The 20201-nt window shown below is 50.6% G+C and overlaps 1 protein-coding gene across 7 annotated transcripts in view; it reads right to left on the reverse strand.

Moving 5' to 3' along the window:
- The window catches only part of ncor2 (nuclear receptor corepressor 2), an 82725-nt gene that overhangs the window by 271 nt on the left and 62253 nt on the right, over positions 1-20201 (reverse strand). For 2 of the 7 annotated variants that reach the window (XM_027277589.1, XM_027277593.1), the window contains 29 exons: positions 17331-17473; positions 17041-17179; positions 15236-15659; positions 13899-14019; positions 13324-13576; positions 12666-12713; positions 12177-12341; positions 11959-12095; positions 11772-11871; positions 11576-11686; positions 11091-11194; positions 8516-8666; positions 8298-8429; positions 8116-8208; positions 7699-7916; positions 7272-7617; positions 6981-7184; positions 6655-6906; positions 5216-5365; positions 4856-5128; positions 4591-4777; positions 4005-4495; positions 1715-1845; positions 1457-1629; positions 1242-1370; positions 745-887; positions 611-664; positions 331-525; positions 59-238 (listed from right to left, as the gene is read on the reverse strand). In XM_027277589.1, coding sequence (XP_027133390.1) covers positions 59-238; positions 331-525; positions 611-664; positions 745-887; positions 1242-1370; positions 1457-1629; positions 1715-1845; positions 4005-4495; positions 4591-4777; positions 4856-5128; positions 5216-5365; positions 6655-6906; positions 6981-7184; positions 7272-7617; positions 7699-7916; positions 8116-8208; positions 8298-8429; positions 8516-8666; positions 11091-11194; positions 11576-11686; positions 11772-11871; positions 11959-12095; positions 12177-12341; positions 12666-12713; positions 13324-13576; positions 13899-14019; positions 15236-15659; positions 17041-17179; positions 17331-17473 — 5247 coding nt within the window. The remainder of the gene's footprint in view (positions 1-58; positions 239-330; positions 526-610; positions 665-744; positions 888-1241; positions 1371-1456; positions 1630-1714; positions 1846-4004; positions 4496-4590; positions 4778-4855; positions 5129-5215; positions 5366-6654; positions 6907-6980; positions 7185-7271; positions 7618-7698; positions 7917-8115; positions 8209-8297; positions 8430-8515; positions 8667-11090; positions 11195-11575; positions 11687-11771; positions 11872-11958; positions 12096-12176; positions 12342-12665; positions 12714-13323; positions 13577-13898; positions 14020-15235; positions 15660-17040; positions 17180-17330; positions 17474-20201) is intronic. The other 5 variants (XM_027277590.1, XM_027277591.1, XM_027277595.1 and 2 more) reach the window with 5 other exon arrangements.

Below are 20201 nucleotides of genomic sequence, written 5' to 3' on the forward strand. Positions count from 1 at the left end.
CGTCAGGACGTTTCCTCGTTAGAGGATCGACGAGGGGCGATGGAGAAACAGTCGGTACCTGTGGATGAAGGCCGGTCCTCCCAGACCCGGTTGGTGAGAGGAGTCCGTCTGTTGCAGTCTCCCTCAGAGTGGACCGAGGACACAGAGGACGGTCTCTCTCCGCCTGACAGACCCGGTCCTGGAGATTTGGCCTTCCGCCCGTTAGAGCGCCCGCTGCCCTTCGAGGACTTTCCCCCGCCTGCAAACAGACGAGGCCGAGTGTGAACCCAGAACAACAGAACCAGAACAACCCGACATGAGCATATGAGAGACTTCAGTTGGAAGTCTCACCTTGTGAGAAGAAGTCGTCGGCTCGTCCGTCGGTCATCCCCGACCCGCCTGAACTCATCGAGTTCGCAGCGTTGGACGGAGATCGTTCCTCGGACTCGTCGTATTTCCCCATCAGCGCTTTTCGTATGATCGCCTCCAGGCCAATGGAGTTACCGGGCGTCTCCGGAGTCGGGTGGCAGCGAACGCTCACGGGTCCTGAGAGGAGAGAGAGAGTTTCAAGATGAAGCAGAGCGTGCACACTCATCCTCCATCTCCACGTTAAGGACGGATGGAGTCGTACCTGCAGTCGTCGACGCCGGCATGTTGAAGATCTCGGTTCCCGGCTGACCTGCGTCTGAAAGTCAAACAGAGTTTTTCTTTAGAGTTTCAGTTTGTCGACTCGTCGGCTCGTCGCTGCTCTCGGGTCGGACTTACTGAACTCTCCCTCGTTTCCCACCACGGTCATCTTCTTGATCATCTCCTCCTTCTTCGACCTCACGATGTCCGACGTGTTCTCCGTCAGCTTGCTGAAGAAAGCTGGAGGCTGGGAGGCGTTGGGAGGTGAACGGGAGCCCATCCTGCAGGAGAGAGAGAGAGAGGAGAACCGGGTCAACACATGAGATGAAATCGTCTCTCACAGACGTTTTGACGTAGTTTAAACGATTACCCAGCCCTGATCTAGACACAACTCCAACTCCAGTTAAACAAATCCTGGTGACTCCGACACCGAGACATCCTGACATAAACGTTAGTATGTTAACTAGACGTTTGCATCAGCTGCAGCTCTGTCCATGGTGTTTTGTGTGTGCACACTCAGGTGTGGGATCACCTGGAAGCCGAGAGGTCCAGGATTGGATCTAAACTTGAAGCGTGGAACCATCCTGACGGCTCGTGTTTTGTGTGTGGAGCTCGCCTCGTGTTGACAGACTCACCCTTGCTCTCCCGGCTCGTTGGCGTACGATCCCCCTCCCTGGACTTCAGGTTCGGAGTTGGCTCCAGCAGGAGACACCGGCTCGATGCCGTCGTTTGAAACCGGTGACGTCTTGGGCTGAGGAGGAGAGCTGCAGGAACACACACACACACTTCATCACCCTCAGATCGGAGGTCAGATGCGTCTGCTGTGTTAGAGTGTGACGCTGACTCTTACCGGTCTCTGTTGCGTTCTCTGCCGAGTCCCTCCGGATATCTGGAGCCCTGGGCCGACTCCTGTGAGGTGGGTGGAGGCTGGGAGGCACTGGGTGGACGGGTCAGGTCCAGGACCGGAGAGCCGTGGTAGGTCTGCTGCTGCTGGCTCTGCCTGTAGTCTTTAGTTATCACCTCCTGTTCGGACAAACCCGCGTCAGAAATCAAACACACTCACGCTGCCGCGTGTGTTACCGTGCTGTGTGCGTCACGCGTGACTCACGCTGATGTGCTGGGCCAGGGTCACCACCCTCTGGCTGCCTTTAACGCAGGGGGACGGCGGCTGCTGGCCCGGGGACAGCCTCTCCTCAGACGGAGGACGGTACGGGCCGAGAGGCTCCATCTTCTGTTGAGCTGGGAGTCCAACACAGAACACACACACACACGCACACACACGCACACACACACAGATTACATCCACACACAGGTTAAAAGTTAGTGTTCATGATCTGCACTGACACAGAAATCTGTAAACAAGCTCATGAGAACATGCTGGATTCAGAAATGTCTGCAAGTTAAACATTTCATGGAGCGTCTGCACATGAAAGCTCAAAGAAAGGCCAGAGTGTGTGTGTGTGTGTGTGTGTGTGTGTTCTTTGCATAAGAAGCAAGCGAGCGCGGCGCTAACCAGAAACAAGGCTTTAACCTCCTAAACACCTTTCCTCGATGGAAAACACTAGACTGCGTCGTGATGCGACGGCGGACGTTACTGACGTGACCTGTAGTGAAAACTACAAACTGCAGACGATGGACTACAAAAACACTTCCTCTGCGCTCTTACTGCAGGATTTATGGACACGGAGAAAATCTGACTCACGTCCGCTCGGACAGAAACACGAGTTCTGTCAAAGATGACGGCGTTACCTCCTGTCCTTTGTCTGCTAAAGGAAGCACTGAAGCTCCTTTCCTTGACTCTTATCCTGAAGCTCTGCTGCGATAAACACATTATTGTATTGCTGAGCCTCTGTGGGAGGCTGCGAGTCTGTTTCTAGTCCTCACTACTTGTTTTTCGATGTCAGCTGAACACACGGGGGGGCAGGATCGGACTCCCAGAGAGGACGAGTCGCCTCCTCGGAGGATACGACAGGATGCTGTGGTGGTTTTAGTTGTTAGGTAGCGACCACAACAGCAGCAGCAGCAGCGAGCTCTGGGTTCGCGTCAACAACATCGTCGGTGACATCGCCCTATTAATAAATCTGCCTGGAGATCTTCTCGTCATGCTTCCTGTTGACACTCGTTTGAACTCGCCCTGCAGGCTCGTCGTGTGAATAGAAATATAAATATGTACGGACGTGACACATCGCTCTACAAGCAGAAAAACAACAAGAGACAAAAATCACATTCCAAATGACGGAGGACAAACTCCCAGAAGCTTGATTGAGAGAGATGTGTTGAGCGTTCGGCATGTGTGGAAACGAAACAAAGAGAAAATAAAAATAAAATAAATCATCGTAAAAATTACAGTGAGCCATAAACATGCAGAGATTGTTTTATTTTGAAGGGGAGGGGGAGGCCAGAAGCTGCAGTACCCTCCCCTCCCGCCCTGGACGGACAGCTGATCCACGTCCCTCCCCCTCGTCTTTCCCACCCTGCGACACCGCGGCGTCAGTCTGGTGGCCGGTAAGACGTTTAAATTCAGATGGGATCAGACGCTGCTGCAGCGGTCGCTCACTCTCATTCACTGTCTCTGTCTGTTAGACAACAGACGCAAACCAAATTAAACTTCTCCCTGTCTCGAGTCAGAAGCTGCTTCATGAAATAAACAAAGTGGGGGGAAAACCAGGCTGTAAACATGTTTATTTCTGCTGTGAAGTTGGACATTTGAACGTGGGGACTTATGGAGACTGACTCAAGTGGACGACACACGAAACAAGACGAGGTTTCATTTGGTTTGTGTTGAGCGACACAGACAGTGAATCAGAGTGAGCGAGCGTCGGCCTCGATCCCGTCTGAATCTTCGACAGGAGCGCCTCGTACGAGCTGATTGACGTTCTCGTCACGCTCACCTACACGTGGTGAAATTTTTAAAGCGAGCAGCCGGATGGGAGGGAGGAGGAGGAGGAGGAGGAGGAGGAGGTGCCACATGTTAAATTCAAGTCACATCCTCTTTAACGAGAAAACAAAAAAAAGAAAAGGAAGCAGCAAAAAAGATGTTTCTGCCTTCACGTCCCCGCCAATGACACCTTAAAGGACACCTCGGATCTTCTTCATGGAAAAATGTTAGCCGTTAATATTTATTAATTATTGATCTCTGGTTTGGTCCAATGTGGACGGGCTAGAGGTTTTCCAGAGGGCACCCTCGGTGGTCTTTAAGTCCGTAAAAGAAAAACTAACAAATAAAAATAAAAAAAGCAAAAAAGTAAGAGCATTGAAGGAAAAACAAAATGTAAATGAATTGGGCTGATTTGATAATGCCAACCACCACAGCGTGCAATAGGCCACAGACTTGACGGGGGGGAGGGTCTGGGTGATGAGGTGGGGGGGGGCGGACCCTGGGATCCAGAGCGTCTTACCATCAGTGGCGCCGCTGGCAACAAGCGAGCCCGTCTCTGGCATCCCCGTTTCACAAGAAATTTGACGCATAATAATCGCGTTTATGAAGTTGGCCGCAGTCATGGTGGTCTTACCGAGTACTCGGAGCTCTTGTTCCTGAATGGACATCGGTTTGTTTTGAGTCTTTTCCCTACTAGGTGTACCGCTTTCTCCGCGGCCGGGAGGGTTATCCGACTGGGGAGGCAGCAGGTGTTGCGGCCGGCTTGTTGCCGAGGGATAGGAACCCGGGTATATCCCGCCTGGGCTGGCACTGGACAGCTTGGGGTCAGATTTACCGCCGTGTTGGTCCTGCATGTGTTTGGGTAAACCGCTCCTGTTTTTGCCTCCGTCGCGACTCTGCTCTTTGGCCACGCCCGAGTCCATGACGGACGGGTACGCCTCGGGGGGCACGCCTGTCCTTTGGAGGTGGCCGGGGTAACCTTGGTAGCGGGTCGGCCCTGAGGGCATGGACCTGACGGGGAGAAGAAAAAAAAAACACACTGAGCAAACGAGATGCGCTCGCTGTCGACGCTTCATGTCCTAAAAATAAATAAATAAAAAGTTTACCGAAACACAGACGAGCTGGAGTGTTCGCTGACGGACAGGGGTTTCCCCCCGGTGTTGTGCAGGACGCTCGGCCTCTGCTGCACGTTGTCCTGGGTACGAGGGGACACCGGGGAGTGCTGGTGGCTGTACGGTTGGGGTGAAGGTCTAACGCCGCCGCTGCTGCTGGTGGCCGAGCTGTGCTCCGTACCTGCAGGGCACGAACGTTCAAGTTCACAGATGCACAAATTTCTGCTGACAGTGAGTTGCTCAAAGAACACCTGCACACCTGGTCTCCAGATGGGGGCGTGCTCCACGTTTCCCATGTTGCCCTTCTCTCGGTCGCGCTCCCGGTCTCGGTCTCTCTCTCGATCCCGGTCTCGCTCACGTTCTCGTTCCCGGTCTCTCTCGCGGTCTCGCTCGCGTTCCCTCTCCCTCTCCCGTTCTCGGTCTCTCTCGCGCTCGCGGTCTCTCTCGCGGTCCCTCTCCCTCTCTCGGTCACGTTCGCGCTCTCGCTCTGAAGATGAAGACTGGCCCTGCATCTTGTTCATGTGCGAGGAGCCTGCAAACAAAGGCAGAGACGATTATTAAAACAATACGAGTGCAACAGATTTAACCTGGGGGGGAGTCTGCGTGAGCTGATCTGTACCGGGTGAGATGGGAGAGGTGGTGTAAGGCCTGCCAGGGAAGTTGGCGGTTCCCCCGGGGATGTAGGTGATGCGATCCATTGGGGAGCCGGCTGCCCCTGCAGAGGGAGGGACCAGGACAGGTAAGTGCACCTGAGAAAGATCGATGATCCCTGAGGGCACAGAAAGAAGAGAAGGTTACAAAAGAGAAAAGAAACAGATGATCCGACGACAAACCTCCTGGATTGTTGAAGAACGACGACGTCTGAGCAAGTGAGGGAGGAAAAACTCGCGGATCGTTTGCCACGGCGTGCTTTAAGCGTCAATCCACAGAAATCTTTGTGCACACACACACACAGAGGAAAATTTCTGTCCGAGACACCAACGTCAACGTTACAGACAGATTCCACCGAGCTAATCGTGGCTGTTCCAGTCACCGTGGTCTGGTTCATAAGCGGCCAAGAATACATCAACCTGCACAGAGCAGCTCGAGCTCACAGAAGTCAGAATCTGGCTGATTTTTTAAAATAAAACTCCGTAGTATATTTACATATTTAGAAGCACGTAGAGCAGAAAAATGATGAAATCTGAGCAAGTTAAAAAAGATAAACGATGTTCTGACATCAAACGTCTCAGTCCGGAGCTGCACCAAACGTTTTCAGTCTAAATTTGTCGATTTCTGTCTCAACGTTTGAAACTTTTGATGAAATGACGACGTGTGTCTTCTTTGTCATGAAGCTCCGGCGTGTGAGATCTATAGATTCAAGTTTTCACGAGTCTATAATCACCTACACAAAGACTATATCATGTTTCTGAATGAGCCCGTTAAATCTACAGAGGACGCCGAGCCAGAACAGACGAACCAAACGCTGGCTCGAGTTCTGCAACCTCTGTAGTTTCTGCTTCATGGTTGGAAAGGCGGAGTGAGTGGTATTCAGTTGGTTGCAGTCTTACACACACACACACACACACACACCCTTTAAATAATTTACAGGAGCACAAAGTTCTTCACAGAGTTAGCCTCTTAATTATTCATTATCGGTGATGAAAGGAGGGTAAACACACTTCAGGTGGCGGTTTCTGAGACGTTAGGTGGCGTCTTAAATTCGCCGATTGCTCTCCATGAAACTAATTCATGGCCTGACAAAGAGGGACGTCTTCACCACCTGGAAAAAGAACGAGATTAGACTCTGAAGTCGCCTCCCTCCGCTGGACGCCGTGCTGAAGGGCACCTTCGCTGCGACGACTTGTGTTTCCTTTAAACCAATCACAAACCAGCCAGCGTCGTTCCCCCTTTAAACCAGGATGATAATGAGTTCAGCGCTCTAGTGGTGACGACAACCAACCCTCAGATTCTTCAAGATGTTTCCTCCTCCAGCAGCTGATAATTAGTTTAAATTTAACTGCTGCAACCCGCAGACAAATCCAACCAGAACCAAATGTGTTTGTCGGGTATCCTCACCTCGTGGGGCTGCAGAGTACGGCAGAGGAAGGGGCTGGTCTCGTGGAGTCAGACCCCTCAGCAGGTCTGAGCGTTGGGCAGCCATGGCGGCGGCCGCCGGCCACTGGTGCATCTGCTGGGAGGTGATGTAGTCGTTCAGCAGCGTCTGACGGTTCTCCAGGGCCGCGGTGTCGGGAAAGCCACGGATGAGGTAGGGGTAGGGATGCGGGTACGCCGGGTTGGGGGCGAGGTGGCGAGGCAAGTAGTAGGCGGCTGTGGAAGAAGAAAAGTTTAACTCCTCTGTCTGATGAACGGATGAAGCGAACATGATCTGACTGTACGGGTACCTGGGTCGATGGGGATGCCACGGGGCAGCGCTGCGGGGTCGAAGGCTAAGGGGAGTTGGCGGTACACGTCTGCAGCTCCGAGGCCTTGCAGCAGACGCTCGTAGGTCTGCTGATCGGGAACGCCGGGCAGCGGCGATTTGGTAGCGCTCATTTCCCGCGGGGTCGGCGTGGCTTTGCGCTCCTGGGTCGGATTCTTACTGGAACCTGGAAGTAAAAACAACAAAGATGAAGAAGTGAAGGTGCGGCCTGTGTGCGGTGGAAAGGTGTAGCGTCGACAGTAGATGCACCGACCGTCGTGCTGCCTTTGGCCAGGCTCTCTGGACAGAGGCGATCCGCGATGCGACGGTCCAGGATACGGGTTTCTCATGCCGCCTTTTTCCTCGTAGCCCACTGGACTGTGATGAGCCTTGCCGCCCTGCTCTGACCCCAGCGTGAGGGGAGAAGAGCGAGCTATAGTACTAGCCGTGCTGACCACCGCGCTGGGCCTCCCTTTTGGCGCCTCCTCGTAGCGACCCCTCTCGGCACGCATCTCCATGTGTGGCGGCGTGTTGTGGTAGGAGCGCGGAGAACTGGCGATGATGGAGCGGACGTCATGACGTTTCCCTGAACCAGCTGCCTCCTGCTTCATGGGTGTTCCCTGAAGAGACGCAGGGCAGGAGTTAATCCGTGAAGTGTAGAGAGAGACAGGCGGTAAAAAGGTCGGTTAGTGTGCGTTTACCTGTGCTATGATGCCCTCCTTGCCCGGCTGTCTGAGCTCCTCTCTGGGAATGAGGTGGATGGAGCGCCCGGCCTCCTTCACCGTGGGCACCATGCCCTCTCTGCCCTTCATGGAGTCGGGAAGCGAGCCGGGCCCACGGGGCGGGGAGCCCTCTCTCTTCATCTGCTTAGGCTCCCTCCTCACGTAACCGTCCGGAGGGTCCAGATGACGAGGTATACCTGAAATCAGACGTCTTTAAGAGAGAGACCCTGAAGGAGTCTGATTCATGCACCGCTATCTCCGAGACGAGATCTGATAATAGTTCTAGCACAGTCTGTCTCTGTCTGCAGAGTTTGATGGAGTGAGAGCACGACGAGTCAAAGATTTAATCTGCTGCCTCCCTGAGAGAAGCCGGAGGGATCGGGAGTCAGGTTTTACCTTGTGAGATGGAGCCGCGGATGTGATGAGCGTCCTTGTACGGCGTGTGATGTGGACTGTCCCGATCGTGAGGCATGGTTCGACTAATCAGACCTGATGTAGAGGAGAGAGAGATGATTCAATCAATGAAATTAGATAACAGTCAAACAGTCGTTTGTGGGTTAAGCGGGCTCGTCTCGTACCTTCACAGTCCCTCATCGGCAGTCCTCTGGAGATGCCTCCCTCCATGACCTCGTACGAGCGCTTCAGGCCGAGAATCTCGCCCGGCTGCCCCGAGCCTCTGCCCTCTTCTTTCGGGGTCTGAGAAGCCGAGCCTACAAACGACACAGCACGAGTTTCAAGGTTTGTGGTTTGTTTACTCAGAATGAAAGTTAATCGTCGTCGTTGCTGTTGTACTCACGGTCGAAGGTGAGGATGTGCGCGTGGATGCCCTCGTAGACCACGTGGCCTTTGGACAGCGCCTCGTCGCGCTCCCTCTCGGCTCGGCTCGCGCTGTCCTCTGTGACCAGACGGGTTATGGTTCCCTTATACAGCACGTCAGCCGGTGTCCCCTGTGTTAGAGAGAGAGAGGACGTGAGACCGGCACTTTACCGTCTACAGCGAGAGCTGTACACACACATGCACACGTCATGTGCCAACAAACCGACTTGAACCCGTCTTCTCAGGTAGTATCGGGCTATGTAGCAGCTTCCAACACCTCCCCTGCGTTTCTTCTGCATGTAGGAAAACTTTCCACAGAATGCTGCTGTTCAGGTCTTGTGTGAAACCGAACGTTTACCATCTTTCTTTGAGGACAGTCAACCAGACTTCTTATCCATGAAGTCCATGTTCATGGATCTGCAAACAGGTCGAGCTGCTGCAGATTTAAACGTCCTCAAACAAACCGAGGCGAGTAGTTTTGTTTTTTGAACCAAACTGCGACTAAAAACTGGAAACAACAACTTTAAAAAAAACAAATCCAATCATGACCGACGGTTTCCTTCGGTGAATGTCCATGTTCGACCCATTCATCCACAATAAATGCCTCCCTACGTAGAACTCATCGCTCTTTAGATCTCATTACCCGACTACCAATTGTCCAATGTCTGTCTTTAAAAAACAACATTCAGTCTTGGTTTTCTCCTCGAAGGACTGCAGATATTACCGCTGCCTGCAGAGTCGAGCCTCACTCAACGAGAGTAAATCTAAAGTTATCGTCTAAACACAAGTCAGGCTCAGATAATTACTCTGTTAGATCGATACTGTGAAATTCACAGCACACAGTCAGCGCCGCTACGGGCTCTAAACAGCGTTTATTTGGGGTAAGAGCTATCATGAAACCTGAGGGTGGATAAGATTAACTAATGTTGATTAGCAAAGCTCATAAAAAAGCAGGTCAGAGAGGCTCAATGCGAGTGACTGGATAAAACTGGAGCTGCTGATTCGGCGTCGTAGATTGTGTTACATGCAGAGGCTCTTTGAATTGTTCGTGCCCCAGAAAAATGGGGCGACAGATCGACGGAGATCCGAATAAATAAAACAAGCTGGCACAAAAACACAAAGTAGTAACAAGCGTCTTTTGTTGAAGCCCTGAGTCACATCACTCGAGTGTGAGTAATGTTTCTGAGTGGACGTGGACGGATGAATGATTATTTGATTCACAATCATGTTTTGGTGCGAAAACGTCTCCAAAGGTCGAAGATGACGCGCTCGAACGTCTCGTTTTTGTCGTTTATTATCATCGAGGGGCCAAAAAAAACATAAATTATTCAAGTTTGAGGAGCTGAAATCAGAGAACTTAGCAGCTGAAAACTCAATTTATCCAACGGGATCGGATGACAGAGTCTTCATCTGCTCTTTAAAAGTGTAACACTGCTGTGTCTGGGCACACGCACACACACACACACACACACACACACACACACACGTATCAATCCATCTAGCTGCAAGCTAAACAAGCTGTTCCTCTGTGACGCCGCTGATTACTCTTTATTGCTCTCGCCTTATCCTCGCTAATCTATCACACGGCGGATAACAGCCTCGCTCAATGCCAGTTGGATGTGATATTACAGTGTGGATATCAATGACTGGGCCAGAGTCTAGAGTAAATAGATAAATGAAAAGAGGGAACAGACGCGGCGGTACAGTGTGTACCTGTTGCTAAGGCGACAGGGCCACGACAGAGCTGTGGTTACGTCACAGCAGCAGCAGCAGCAGCAGCAGGGAAATCCAGCAGCAGCGTTTAGTTCATGACGCTCTGCTTCATCATGACCACACAAAAGGAAGCTGGTTTGACGCCAGCGGCGGCATCGATATGTGCAGAAACTGACGGTGTCTTTGTGCCGGCAGGACGAGCTGCATCGATGTGTGTCACTCGTTTCATAACATAACGACATGTTCAAATGAACCTCAGAGGTTGTTACGAGGTTCTGCAAAGAAAGAGGAAGAGAGCCGTTTGCCAGATGTGTCGTAACGCGACATGAACGCCGTCAGCAGAATACTCAGAATTAGGACCGCCAACGCCCGACGCGTGGTGCAGACATCTGATGGATTAGATTAGGAGTTAACATGCAAACTGGATCGATTTAACTAATCCGAAGTGTCTGGAATCAAATCTCAGCCGAGTAAAAGACCCGATCGGGAGATTTTTAAGCCCTACATTGCAGCCGTAAGGCAGAACCTGGTGCTGCGGTGAGGACGCTCATTCGAGTCTGACGTCATAACGCCAACGTCAAACCTCCACAGTCGGCCTGAAATGTCTCGACCTGTCGTCTTCTGACTTTGCAGCTTCTAATTCTGAGTCTGACTGAAATTCACGCTGAAAAATAGATACCAATAATTTGGTTTGTGTCGAAAGACACGCGCAGTGAGTTAAGAGCGAGCGAGCGCCGGCCTCGATGAAGTCGGATGCGTTCAGCACAAACAGACACACTGATCCTGCAGCACCTCATCCTGTCTGAATGCAAGGACCTAGACTCATGTTGGTCTGAGCTCACCTGAGTAATGGAGCCCCCTCTGTAGGAGACTGAGGAATCTGGATGCAGTCTGGTCCCTGGGATGCCTTTAGTGATGCTGCCCCCCTGAACAGCTGGAATAGAAGCTGCGAAGACAAGGAACAGGATGTTTAAACGTATGCACGGTGTCAGCTGTACTCTTATCTTCAGTCCGAACTCTGGATCTGATGTGAGAGTGAAAGCACGGCGTGTCGACAGTAAATCTTCTTGTGTGCAGAGCTGCTGGTTTCTGCTTCACATCGTCTGTCAGATTAGACGAGCTTCAGCGATTTTCGATCGACATTTAAGCCTCGCCTCAGACTCGAGTACATTGTCCTGGAGTCACTCCGGTGTGTGCTCACTGTCATGCCGCTGAGGTAAATCTCTTCAGCATGACAACGTGCGGAGAAACTCGTGATTTGACTTTGCTGCTCGAGGGTGTACGATGGGAGTTAAATCAAAGAGAGAGGAGAAGGCGAGGCACCCACCGCGTCCAGCAGCGCTGTCGTGCGGCGACCCCTGTGTCGACAGGTTGTCGGCCTGCAAGGACGAGCTGCGAGGGGACAACTGCTCCTGCTTCACGGCGGGGAAAGGACCGGCTGTACGGAGCAGAGAGAGGGAACACAGTCAGTCACGAGAAAGACGAATCTGTGGCGGATGATTAGACGTCTTTCCTTTACTCACCCATTTTCCTCTGATCCATCCAAGGCACCCCCATCTGTGTTGGGGGCATCTTCCCGTGGTCCAACCCGTGAGCCGGGCTGTGCAGCTGCACCGGGGTGCCCTGAGAAGAGAAGTCATAACGGTGTATCATCGCTCTTGCATGCCAACACGACTGCGTAGAAGCTTCTCCATCTGCGTGGCGCTCTACCTGAGTGATGGAGCCTCCCGGCTTGGTGGAGGAAATGAGCGGCGGTGGGTCTGGCATCGTGAGAGGCCGCACTGCTGCCATCCTACCACCATCCTGCGGCAGGTTAGGGAGCGACGGGTGGCCCGCTTGCTGGAACGCTGTGAGGCGGCAGAGATGATGTTTTTAGAGGTATTTCACACACGTTAAATCTGAGGCTCGTTCAGGAGATGAACACTCACAGTTGAAGTGGAGCTGGTGCTGGTTGTGGCTGATCTTGGCCATGTCTCGTGGAGACATGGGGTAAGGGGAGAGGACTTGCCGACCCAGGTTGGTGGTCCTCAGGTCGTCGGGGCCGAGCTGTTGCTTCTTGGCGTCGCCGTGCGGAGAGAAAGCCCGAGACTTTTCTGCAACAACAACAACGACGACACAAACGAGCGTCAGGAACGACTCGGCACTCGGCCGGACCTTCACTATAATCCAAGACGCTTGTCCTTCAACCACCGCTGTCGTCGTAAAAAAAAAAAAAAAAACCTCACGCCACTCCCCAGCCAGGGTGATATGATCGCTCAGTTAACACGCCAACATACACAACAAGCCACTGCTAATATTCATAAAGTACACACAGTTAAATCGAGCAGAGGAAGGTGATCGCCCTGCATTGTGGTTAAGGTGTGATTTAAAAAAAAAAAAAAAAAAAAGGGAATGTTGTGGCAAAGGGGGGAACCTACTTAATCCCTGCAGGAGGGTCAGTAACCACCTCTCGTTGCCTTCCAGCTCTGAAGGGACACAAACACACCACAGATCATCGCATCCTCACACAGAAACATCAACACCAATTAACCACACGCCAACAACAAGCCTAGTTACGCTAGCTACGGTTCAGCTCGTGAGTGTGTGTGTGCTGGGAAAAAAAAAAAGAAAAGAAAAAGTGGTTGCCGTACTTTTGGAGAGTTCACAGCTGCTGCTGCCCCCGTTTGGTTATAAAAGACCTGTCTGTGTGTGGACTGGCTGCTGAGAAGTCTTAACACCGTCATGAGATTCACGTTCCGCGAGCTCACACAGTAAGTGCACTGAACTAGACTATATATTCCCTTCTGGGTCAATAGCGATACCGGATCATTTATCAGTTCGCGTGTCCCAGAAACACTCGAATACCCTGAGCGCCGGAGAACACAGACTCAAGGTTAGAGCACGCAGCAAGGACCAACTAAGTGAAACTAGATCAAATGTTACTAAAACTGCATAATGTGCAGCTCTGTCGTTAACCTCCGTGTGCTTTGCATCGTTTTATTACAGGAAACATGCAGCGGGGACAGAAGAAACATCCTACACCTCTCTATCTGGCTGCTGATTTAGCAGGTTTTGTCATGACGGAGGTGTGCGTACCATCCTTGTCGCCGGCGGAGGGGCTGCGGGGTCGAATGCGCGGGCTGCTGCTGTGAAGCGCCTCCCTGTCTCGCTCCGTCTGCGGGTTGTAAGGCTGCTGTTTGCCCGCTTGCTGCTGCTGTTTGACCTCCTGAGAGGACTCCCCATGAGCCATGGTGATCTGCTGCTGGTACAGCGCCAGAGCATGTGGAGGCAGCGCCGCCTTGCCGCCTCCACCGCCACGCTGAGCGGCCTGCATGGAGGCTTCAGGCATCTAAAAAAAACAAGAGGATGAGAGGGAAAACAGTTATAACCCCGCTGCGAGCTGGTGTTTGACATATGGTCAGCCACATACAGGATCTGATAAACACGAGAGCTAATAAGCAGCTCTTATTTCTTGTAAGCTAAAGTTTCTCCTAATGCCTGGGATCTCATTTCTTCTCCACAATCTATCCCATCATCCTCCATCTGGCCAGCTTCTCTTATACAAATATGACTTAACAATTTCATCTGTTATCTGTGTAAGCAGAGAGACGGGGATAACGCCGCTGCAGAGAAGCTTGTTTTAGGCGCACAGAGTTTAACTAGTGACTCACGATGGGCGGTATAGCGGCGGCTCTCTGTTTGAGCTGCTTCAGGTCCAAGGGCTTCTGCAGCGGGGAGGAGATGACGCCGTCGTGAGTGTAGTTCAGCAGGCTCGGCCGCGGAGACGTCATTCTGCAAAACGACAGACAGAAACATGATCAATGAATCTGGAAGGAAAGAAAGAAGAACAGCCGAGAGGGTCATTTTTATTTTTGACACGTCGTAAAGACATAATTTCTAGAAGCAGCTTTATCCATTTTCTCAAATAATAAATAAGATTTCACAAAATATCGATTTAAAATTCAGTTTGTGTCCAACCGAGCGACCTGATTGATCCTGAAAATATATGAACATGTAAAAAATCTGCAGATATCCAGCAAAGCAGATTAATGTTTGTATGATTCACGTCTTCGCTGACGTTCAGACGTGGCATGTTTTTGGCTTCACTCAGGCTGAACTGTCCATTCTTTATACCAGGCGTAGTCACATATGATTTCAGGAGCAATGCTCGTGTTCAGGTTCTGCAGCATCATCCAGACCCTGAGACTCTGCCCGGTCCGGACCCTGGATCCGCCTATTAGTGCCGTGTGCTTTATACTGTCATTGGTCATGACTGTTTTTTTTAGGAAAAGTCATGAACAGAGATGAAGGAAGTTTTATTTTAAAAGAGTTTCAAGTGTTAAAAGGTCCAGTGTGTAAGATAATATTCATAACTCTGATTCGATGCATGAATATTTTTGCTTTTATTGTCTTTTATACAGCTGCTTCTCCTCCATGGTAGAGGGTGATGTGAGGAGGGTGCAATGCAGCGATCACACCCCTTAGACGCAACTAAATCCAACACGCTGGATCTTTAAAGTCTGTCGGACGTGTGTGCGATGAACTGCGAAGTAAAAATCCACATCAGTGTGTTGCACATCTGTCGAAAACACACACACACACACACTCCCCTCCCTCTCTTTGTTTGCTTTGGCAGACAGGGCAGCGTTTCCCTCGGCTCTGCCAGTACATGTAGTCTGCTGTCATGGAAAAAAAAAATTGAACAAATACCGTGCAAGCACGACTAATCACTCCTCCCACGCACTTTGACACCCATTTCTTGTGGCCTTGTTCACACACACACCATATATATACATACACACACACAGTACGTTCTCATTCATACAAATCTCTGGCTGATAGAAAGAGCAGCCTGCGGTGTACACATAAGTGGTTTGCCAAATACGGCTCCGCTGCTGTACAGTGTAGCTAGGCAACTAATAACACTTGAAAAGGCTCGCTGCTGTATTTTCTGAGCGCGCCGTGGTGGACCAGAGAAGTAGGACACCGTGGAAACAGGAATTCTTACCTGCTCTTCTCCGTGTTGTCCGTCTCCTCCACTTCATCGGCGCTGCAGGTGGCGCTGGAGTCGCTGTCCCCGTGGGAGCCGGTCTTGGCCCCGTGGTCCTTCTTGGAGCTCTTGCTGGAGCTCTTCACGTCCTCGCTCTCTGCTATCGGAGGTTTCTTATCGGCGGCGTCGCTGGGCGGCGTCGGCTGCTCTTTGCTGGGCTCCCCCATCTCAGTCTTTATCTCCTGCTTGATGGCCGAGTCTGCGTCTTCCTTGACGGGAGGTTTCTCGTCGCCGGCCTGGCCCATGTCGGACCCGGACGCCTCCTTGTCGCCGCTGTTGGAGCCGGCCTTTGACCTGCCCGAGCCGTCCTCCTTCGCCTTGCTGTCCTCGGACGAGTGTGGCGAGGGCAGGCTCTCGGTGTCAGAGCTGTTGTTGGCTCCACCTGGCAGGACGGGAGGAAACACAGATCAGAAATCTTTGTGCAAATCATGTTAGATCTCCTTTTTTCTTCCATCTTTTGCCCGTCGCTTTCTGCTAAACCAGATTCTTCACAGTGCCAGTCTTCTGCCTAATCAGGTTTCAGCGGACAATAAGGAGGAACACAAAACCAATTGGGATGATGGACGAAATCCCCCCCGGGCTTCAGAGCTCTATTGTGGGAGTCCAGTCTACTTCTATCAAACTACAGCGAGGCTCCAGGATACTTTAACTCTGCTTCAAGCCACTTTAATATACCTGCATCAAACACAACCTTTACAGGAGCACTAAAAGGGGGACGGTGGGGACGGTTTATCCAGGTATCTAGAGTTTCTACTGAAACTACAGCGTCACAGAACATGTGAGGAGCAGAAAAACTCATCAAACACACAATATATATGACACAGGTACAGCTCCATTGTCGTGTCTAAGCTGACCTGTGTAGTTAATGATTTAACGTATAAAGAGCAAAATATGAGGAGGAGTCCAGTACAACCAAACTAACCACGACCTCACTGACAGTACAGTTCCTAAAACAAAAACCAGCTGCTATAAACTTTGTAGAAATCGTGTCAGATCTGTATTCGATGATGATGTGTACCGAATATCAACATATTTGTATATTCAGAGGCCAAATGGATCATTTACTTTTTATTTTTGGCTCTAAAAGAAGAATTAACTTCCATTTAGTCCTCACAGAGTTACCTGACTTAAAAAAAATACTTTAAAATATTTAATATTTAAATAAGTTTGTCTTCTGCACCATCATCCATCAGGAGAGAACAGGCTTTAAAAGAGGAGACTGAACTTTGTGTTTAATTGTGAATTTATGCATATTTATGCTTTAGCTCTCTGGTGTCAAGTATTGGCATGATCTGTATATCTGGAAAGCATCGTGCATGAGATGTAAAATGCTGAATGGAATCAATAAAAATAAGATAAAATCACGACTGAAGCACAGCGGTGCAGCTGAGCTCCAGATATTATTCTTTGAACCTTCTGCAGGTTTAAACTCTGGACCAAACTTCTGCTTTTATTTTGAAGTTTTGAGAACAGCTTTGCTAAAACAACACGTCTGTTAATTCCAGCTTGTTCTCGGCATCTGACTCTGAAACATTTATTTTACCAATGACTTGGATTTTTGACCCTTTCTCCTCTCTCTGTCGTCAGTTTGGTTGAATCAATGTTCAGCCTTGTAAAGAGGACTTTCTACAAAATAAAAGCATGAAAGACGCTGCACTGAGTCAAGTTTCTCTAATCATCATATTACATAATCAAATTCTGATAAAGCTCCTCAGTTATAACTGTATGGATGTTTCGATAATCAGCATTATGCTTCATTATACCTTCTCCGTCTTCGGGGGCCTCCTCTTCATTGCCGCTGGCTCCTGAACCCTCCATTTCCTCCTCCTCCGCTGTGTACGGGGCGCTGGCCTCCTCATTCTGCGGGGTTTTGCCCCTCCGACGGGCCTTTCGCTCCTTCTCCTGGGTCAAAACAAACACACACTAAATAAAAACAGCAGAGGGAGCGGAGATGTTCCGACGCAGAGGAGAACCAGACGCGAGTCTGGAGCGGTGTCACGCACAGAGCGAGAGCAGCAGTGACTTCACTCTGTCGGCTCTTCGAGCTTCTTACCGATTTCATTTTATGCTGCTGCAGTATCTCGTCCAGTTTCTGCCTCTTCTTGTAGTTGAAGTAGAAGTTCTTGCACTGTGACACGGTTTTTGATCCCACCATCTTGGCGATGGCGGACCAATTCCTACCATACTGGAGAAGGCCTGGAACCAACAGAAAGACAGACGGAGGGGTTAGAACTCGAGCCGTGACGACTGATCAAGTTTTTAACTGTCAAAATTAATCAGCTAGTTGTTGGTAGAGCTGGAGGTCTTCAGGAGGTTTGTGAAGGTAGAGAGGGACGCCCCTGATCTTTAGGAACTGGTAGGACGTTCCACCAACGGGGAACAACAGGTGAACGGGTGGCAGAGCCAGCAGGAGGTAACATATGTCTGTATGAGGACGATCAAGAACCGGAGACTGCTTTGGATTTAATGTGGGCTGCTACAGGTCGACAGAGGAGCTCCGTGAGCAGCGGGGGAACATGTTGAAGACGTTCTGGATCATCTAAAAGGGTTTCACTGTGCAGGCTGGGAGGCCCGTCAGGAGATGAACACAGCCTGTATCAGGAGCTGGGTTAGCAGTTGCTGATTGAAACGTCTGGCTGCTCCTTCTCCTTTCTAGCATTAAAAACTACAGTTTGTCCATTCTGGGCTACTGTAGAAACACGGCAGTTCAACGTGGTGGACCGACGGCGTCTGCAGACATAAAAGTCTCATTCCAACGTAACAAAAACAAGAACAGGTCTTATTTTTAGGTGATTTTACACTAACGAAAACAGAGTTATGAATATTACATTTGTGTGATTTTAGTGGCATCTCGCTGTTTAGCTGCTGATTGCAACGCCCTTGCTGCACCCTCTATTTCCTAGCATGACTACAAAATGTTTCAAAGTCTGAATCCAGAGTCAGAGTTTAAGTTTGACTCAGAGGACCTGAAGTCTCATTCCAAGAAGATTATCTTCTGTAAATAAAAGGCCTCTAAATGTGACTCACTGGACCTTTAAAATAATCTGCAATTATTTTGAGAATCGATTGTTTGATTAACTTTTATTCTCTCATTTCAGCTTCTTAGATTTGAACATTATCTGGATTCTGCATCGACGGTAAACTGAATATCTTTGCGCCGTGGACAAAAGCAGCTGTGGATAAGTCCGAAACAAAGACGGGCCGACAGAGATGACGCGCGGCCTCACTCGATCACACGATATTCTCTGTGTAGCTGTAAAAGAAAATTATGCAAGCCGAGCAAAGTGCACTCGCTGTAAAGATCGTACGTTTAACGGCCGGTTTGGTTTATGTACTCCGAACAGTATCTGTGTCTAAGTGCACAACACAGAAGCTGTAAACTCTGCACAGCCGGCACCGTCCACAGTCCCAGAAGAGAAGCAGCGTAGCCATGAGCCAAAGAGGAGGACGGAGGAGGAGGAGGAGGTGGAGGAGGTGGAGGAGGTGGTGGTCAGTCATACCGATGACATCACTACCTCCCCTCCACTGGGGTCACTCTGTGTCACTCTCTGACTGACTTTGATGTGACCCATTTCCAAGAAAACCCGGCTGCTGCTGCTGTACCCGCTCGACCACATGATTGTGCCTTACACAAGAGTCTACACACACACACACACACACACACACACACACACACACACACCCCGCTGGGCCTGAGCCGTGATAGATCAACCTGTCACCGAGCACACACACATATAACACGACCGCTGTGTGTGTGTGTGTGTGCTAAAACGAGACGTAGAGTGTGTAAAGTGGAAGTGAGTGAGAGAGATAGATAGCGTAGAGTTTGCTCCGGTGTCCCTCCACCTCCTCCTCCTCCTCCTCCTCCGTCAGAGTCTGCTGTTAGCTAAAGGCAGCTCATTAACAGTGTGTGTTGTAAGAGGCTTAGCTTACACCACCCACTTGTTCTCTGTGCCAGCCTGACAGGTCCTGGCAACGGGACAGCCTCTCAAAGGGTTGTCAAGGTGGGGGTTGGTTGGTTGGTGGTGTTATTAACAGGAAAAGAGCCAACACCTCCTGGGATAACCTTGGACATGAGTTCAGAGGTCTCTGCATCTCATCGCTTAATGGAGGCAGCGGGACGACGAGCACAAGTCAGAGCCAGAGGAGAGGAAAGGACGCGTGTTTACAGCCCCGATACCGACGCTGCTCTATTAATGAGTAATCGCCGCGATAAAAGCTCATCTATTATAGATAGAAGCGTCCGAATCGTGCAGCTGCACGGCCGTATCCGTGATATTTAATCTCTGAAGTCAAACACGCTAAACAACTTTGGCTCCAGCAGACGCTGAGAATTCATCAACGAGCACAAAAGGTGATCTGCAAGTCTGAGCGGCCGGCCGGGCCAGGCCGGCGTCTTAAAAGCTGCAACCTGTCGAGTGTTAAAGTGGAGGAGCTGAAATATTCATCCGTGTCGCTGAGACACGTTCAAAAAGTGCTCCAAAGCGAGCCGAGGACACGTGAGCGGCACCGATTAACCTTTTTACAGCCGCACACACACAAACAGTGCCATATATTTTCACACACACACAAACGAGTAAGACAAACAGTGCACCCGGTGAACCTGCAGCAGGAACAATGCAGCTCATTTACTCAAAGTCAAAGGTCGCGATTTCATCATAACGCGAGAGCAGCACGGGGGTCGACTCGAGGGAGGGGGGGGGGCCTTTAGTTGCTGGAGCAACACACACGGTACACAAAAACATCCAATCAGCAGCGGCAATACTGAAGCAGGTGGTAGCCTCACACCCAATCAGGATCACTGTATTCCCTCCTCCCAGAGAAAGTCCAATCAACACCTGGTGCAGCCAGAAAAGCGGTTGTTCCTGCTTTCGGTCACGTGCCTGTCACTCCGGCCGCCGTCTCGTTGGGTTACCGCTTATCA

Source organism: Larimichthys crocea, chromosome III (assembly GCF_000972845.2).
Source record: "Larimichthys crocea isolate SSNF chromosome III, L_crocea_2.0, whole genome shotgun sequence".
In the NCBI taxonomy this organism is placed as follows: domain Eukaryota; kingdom Metazoa; phylum Chordata; class Actinopteri; family Sciaenidae; genus Larimichthys; species Larimichthys crocea.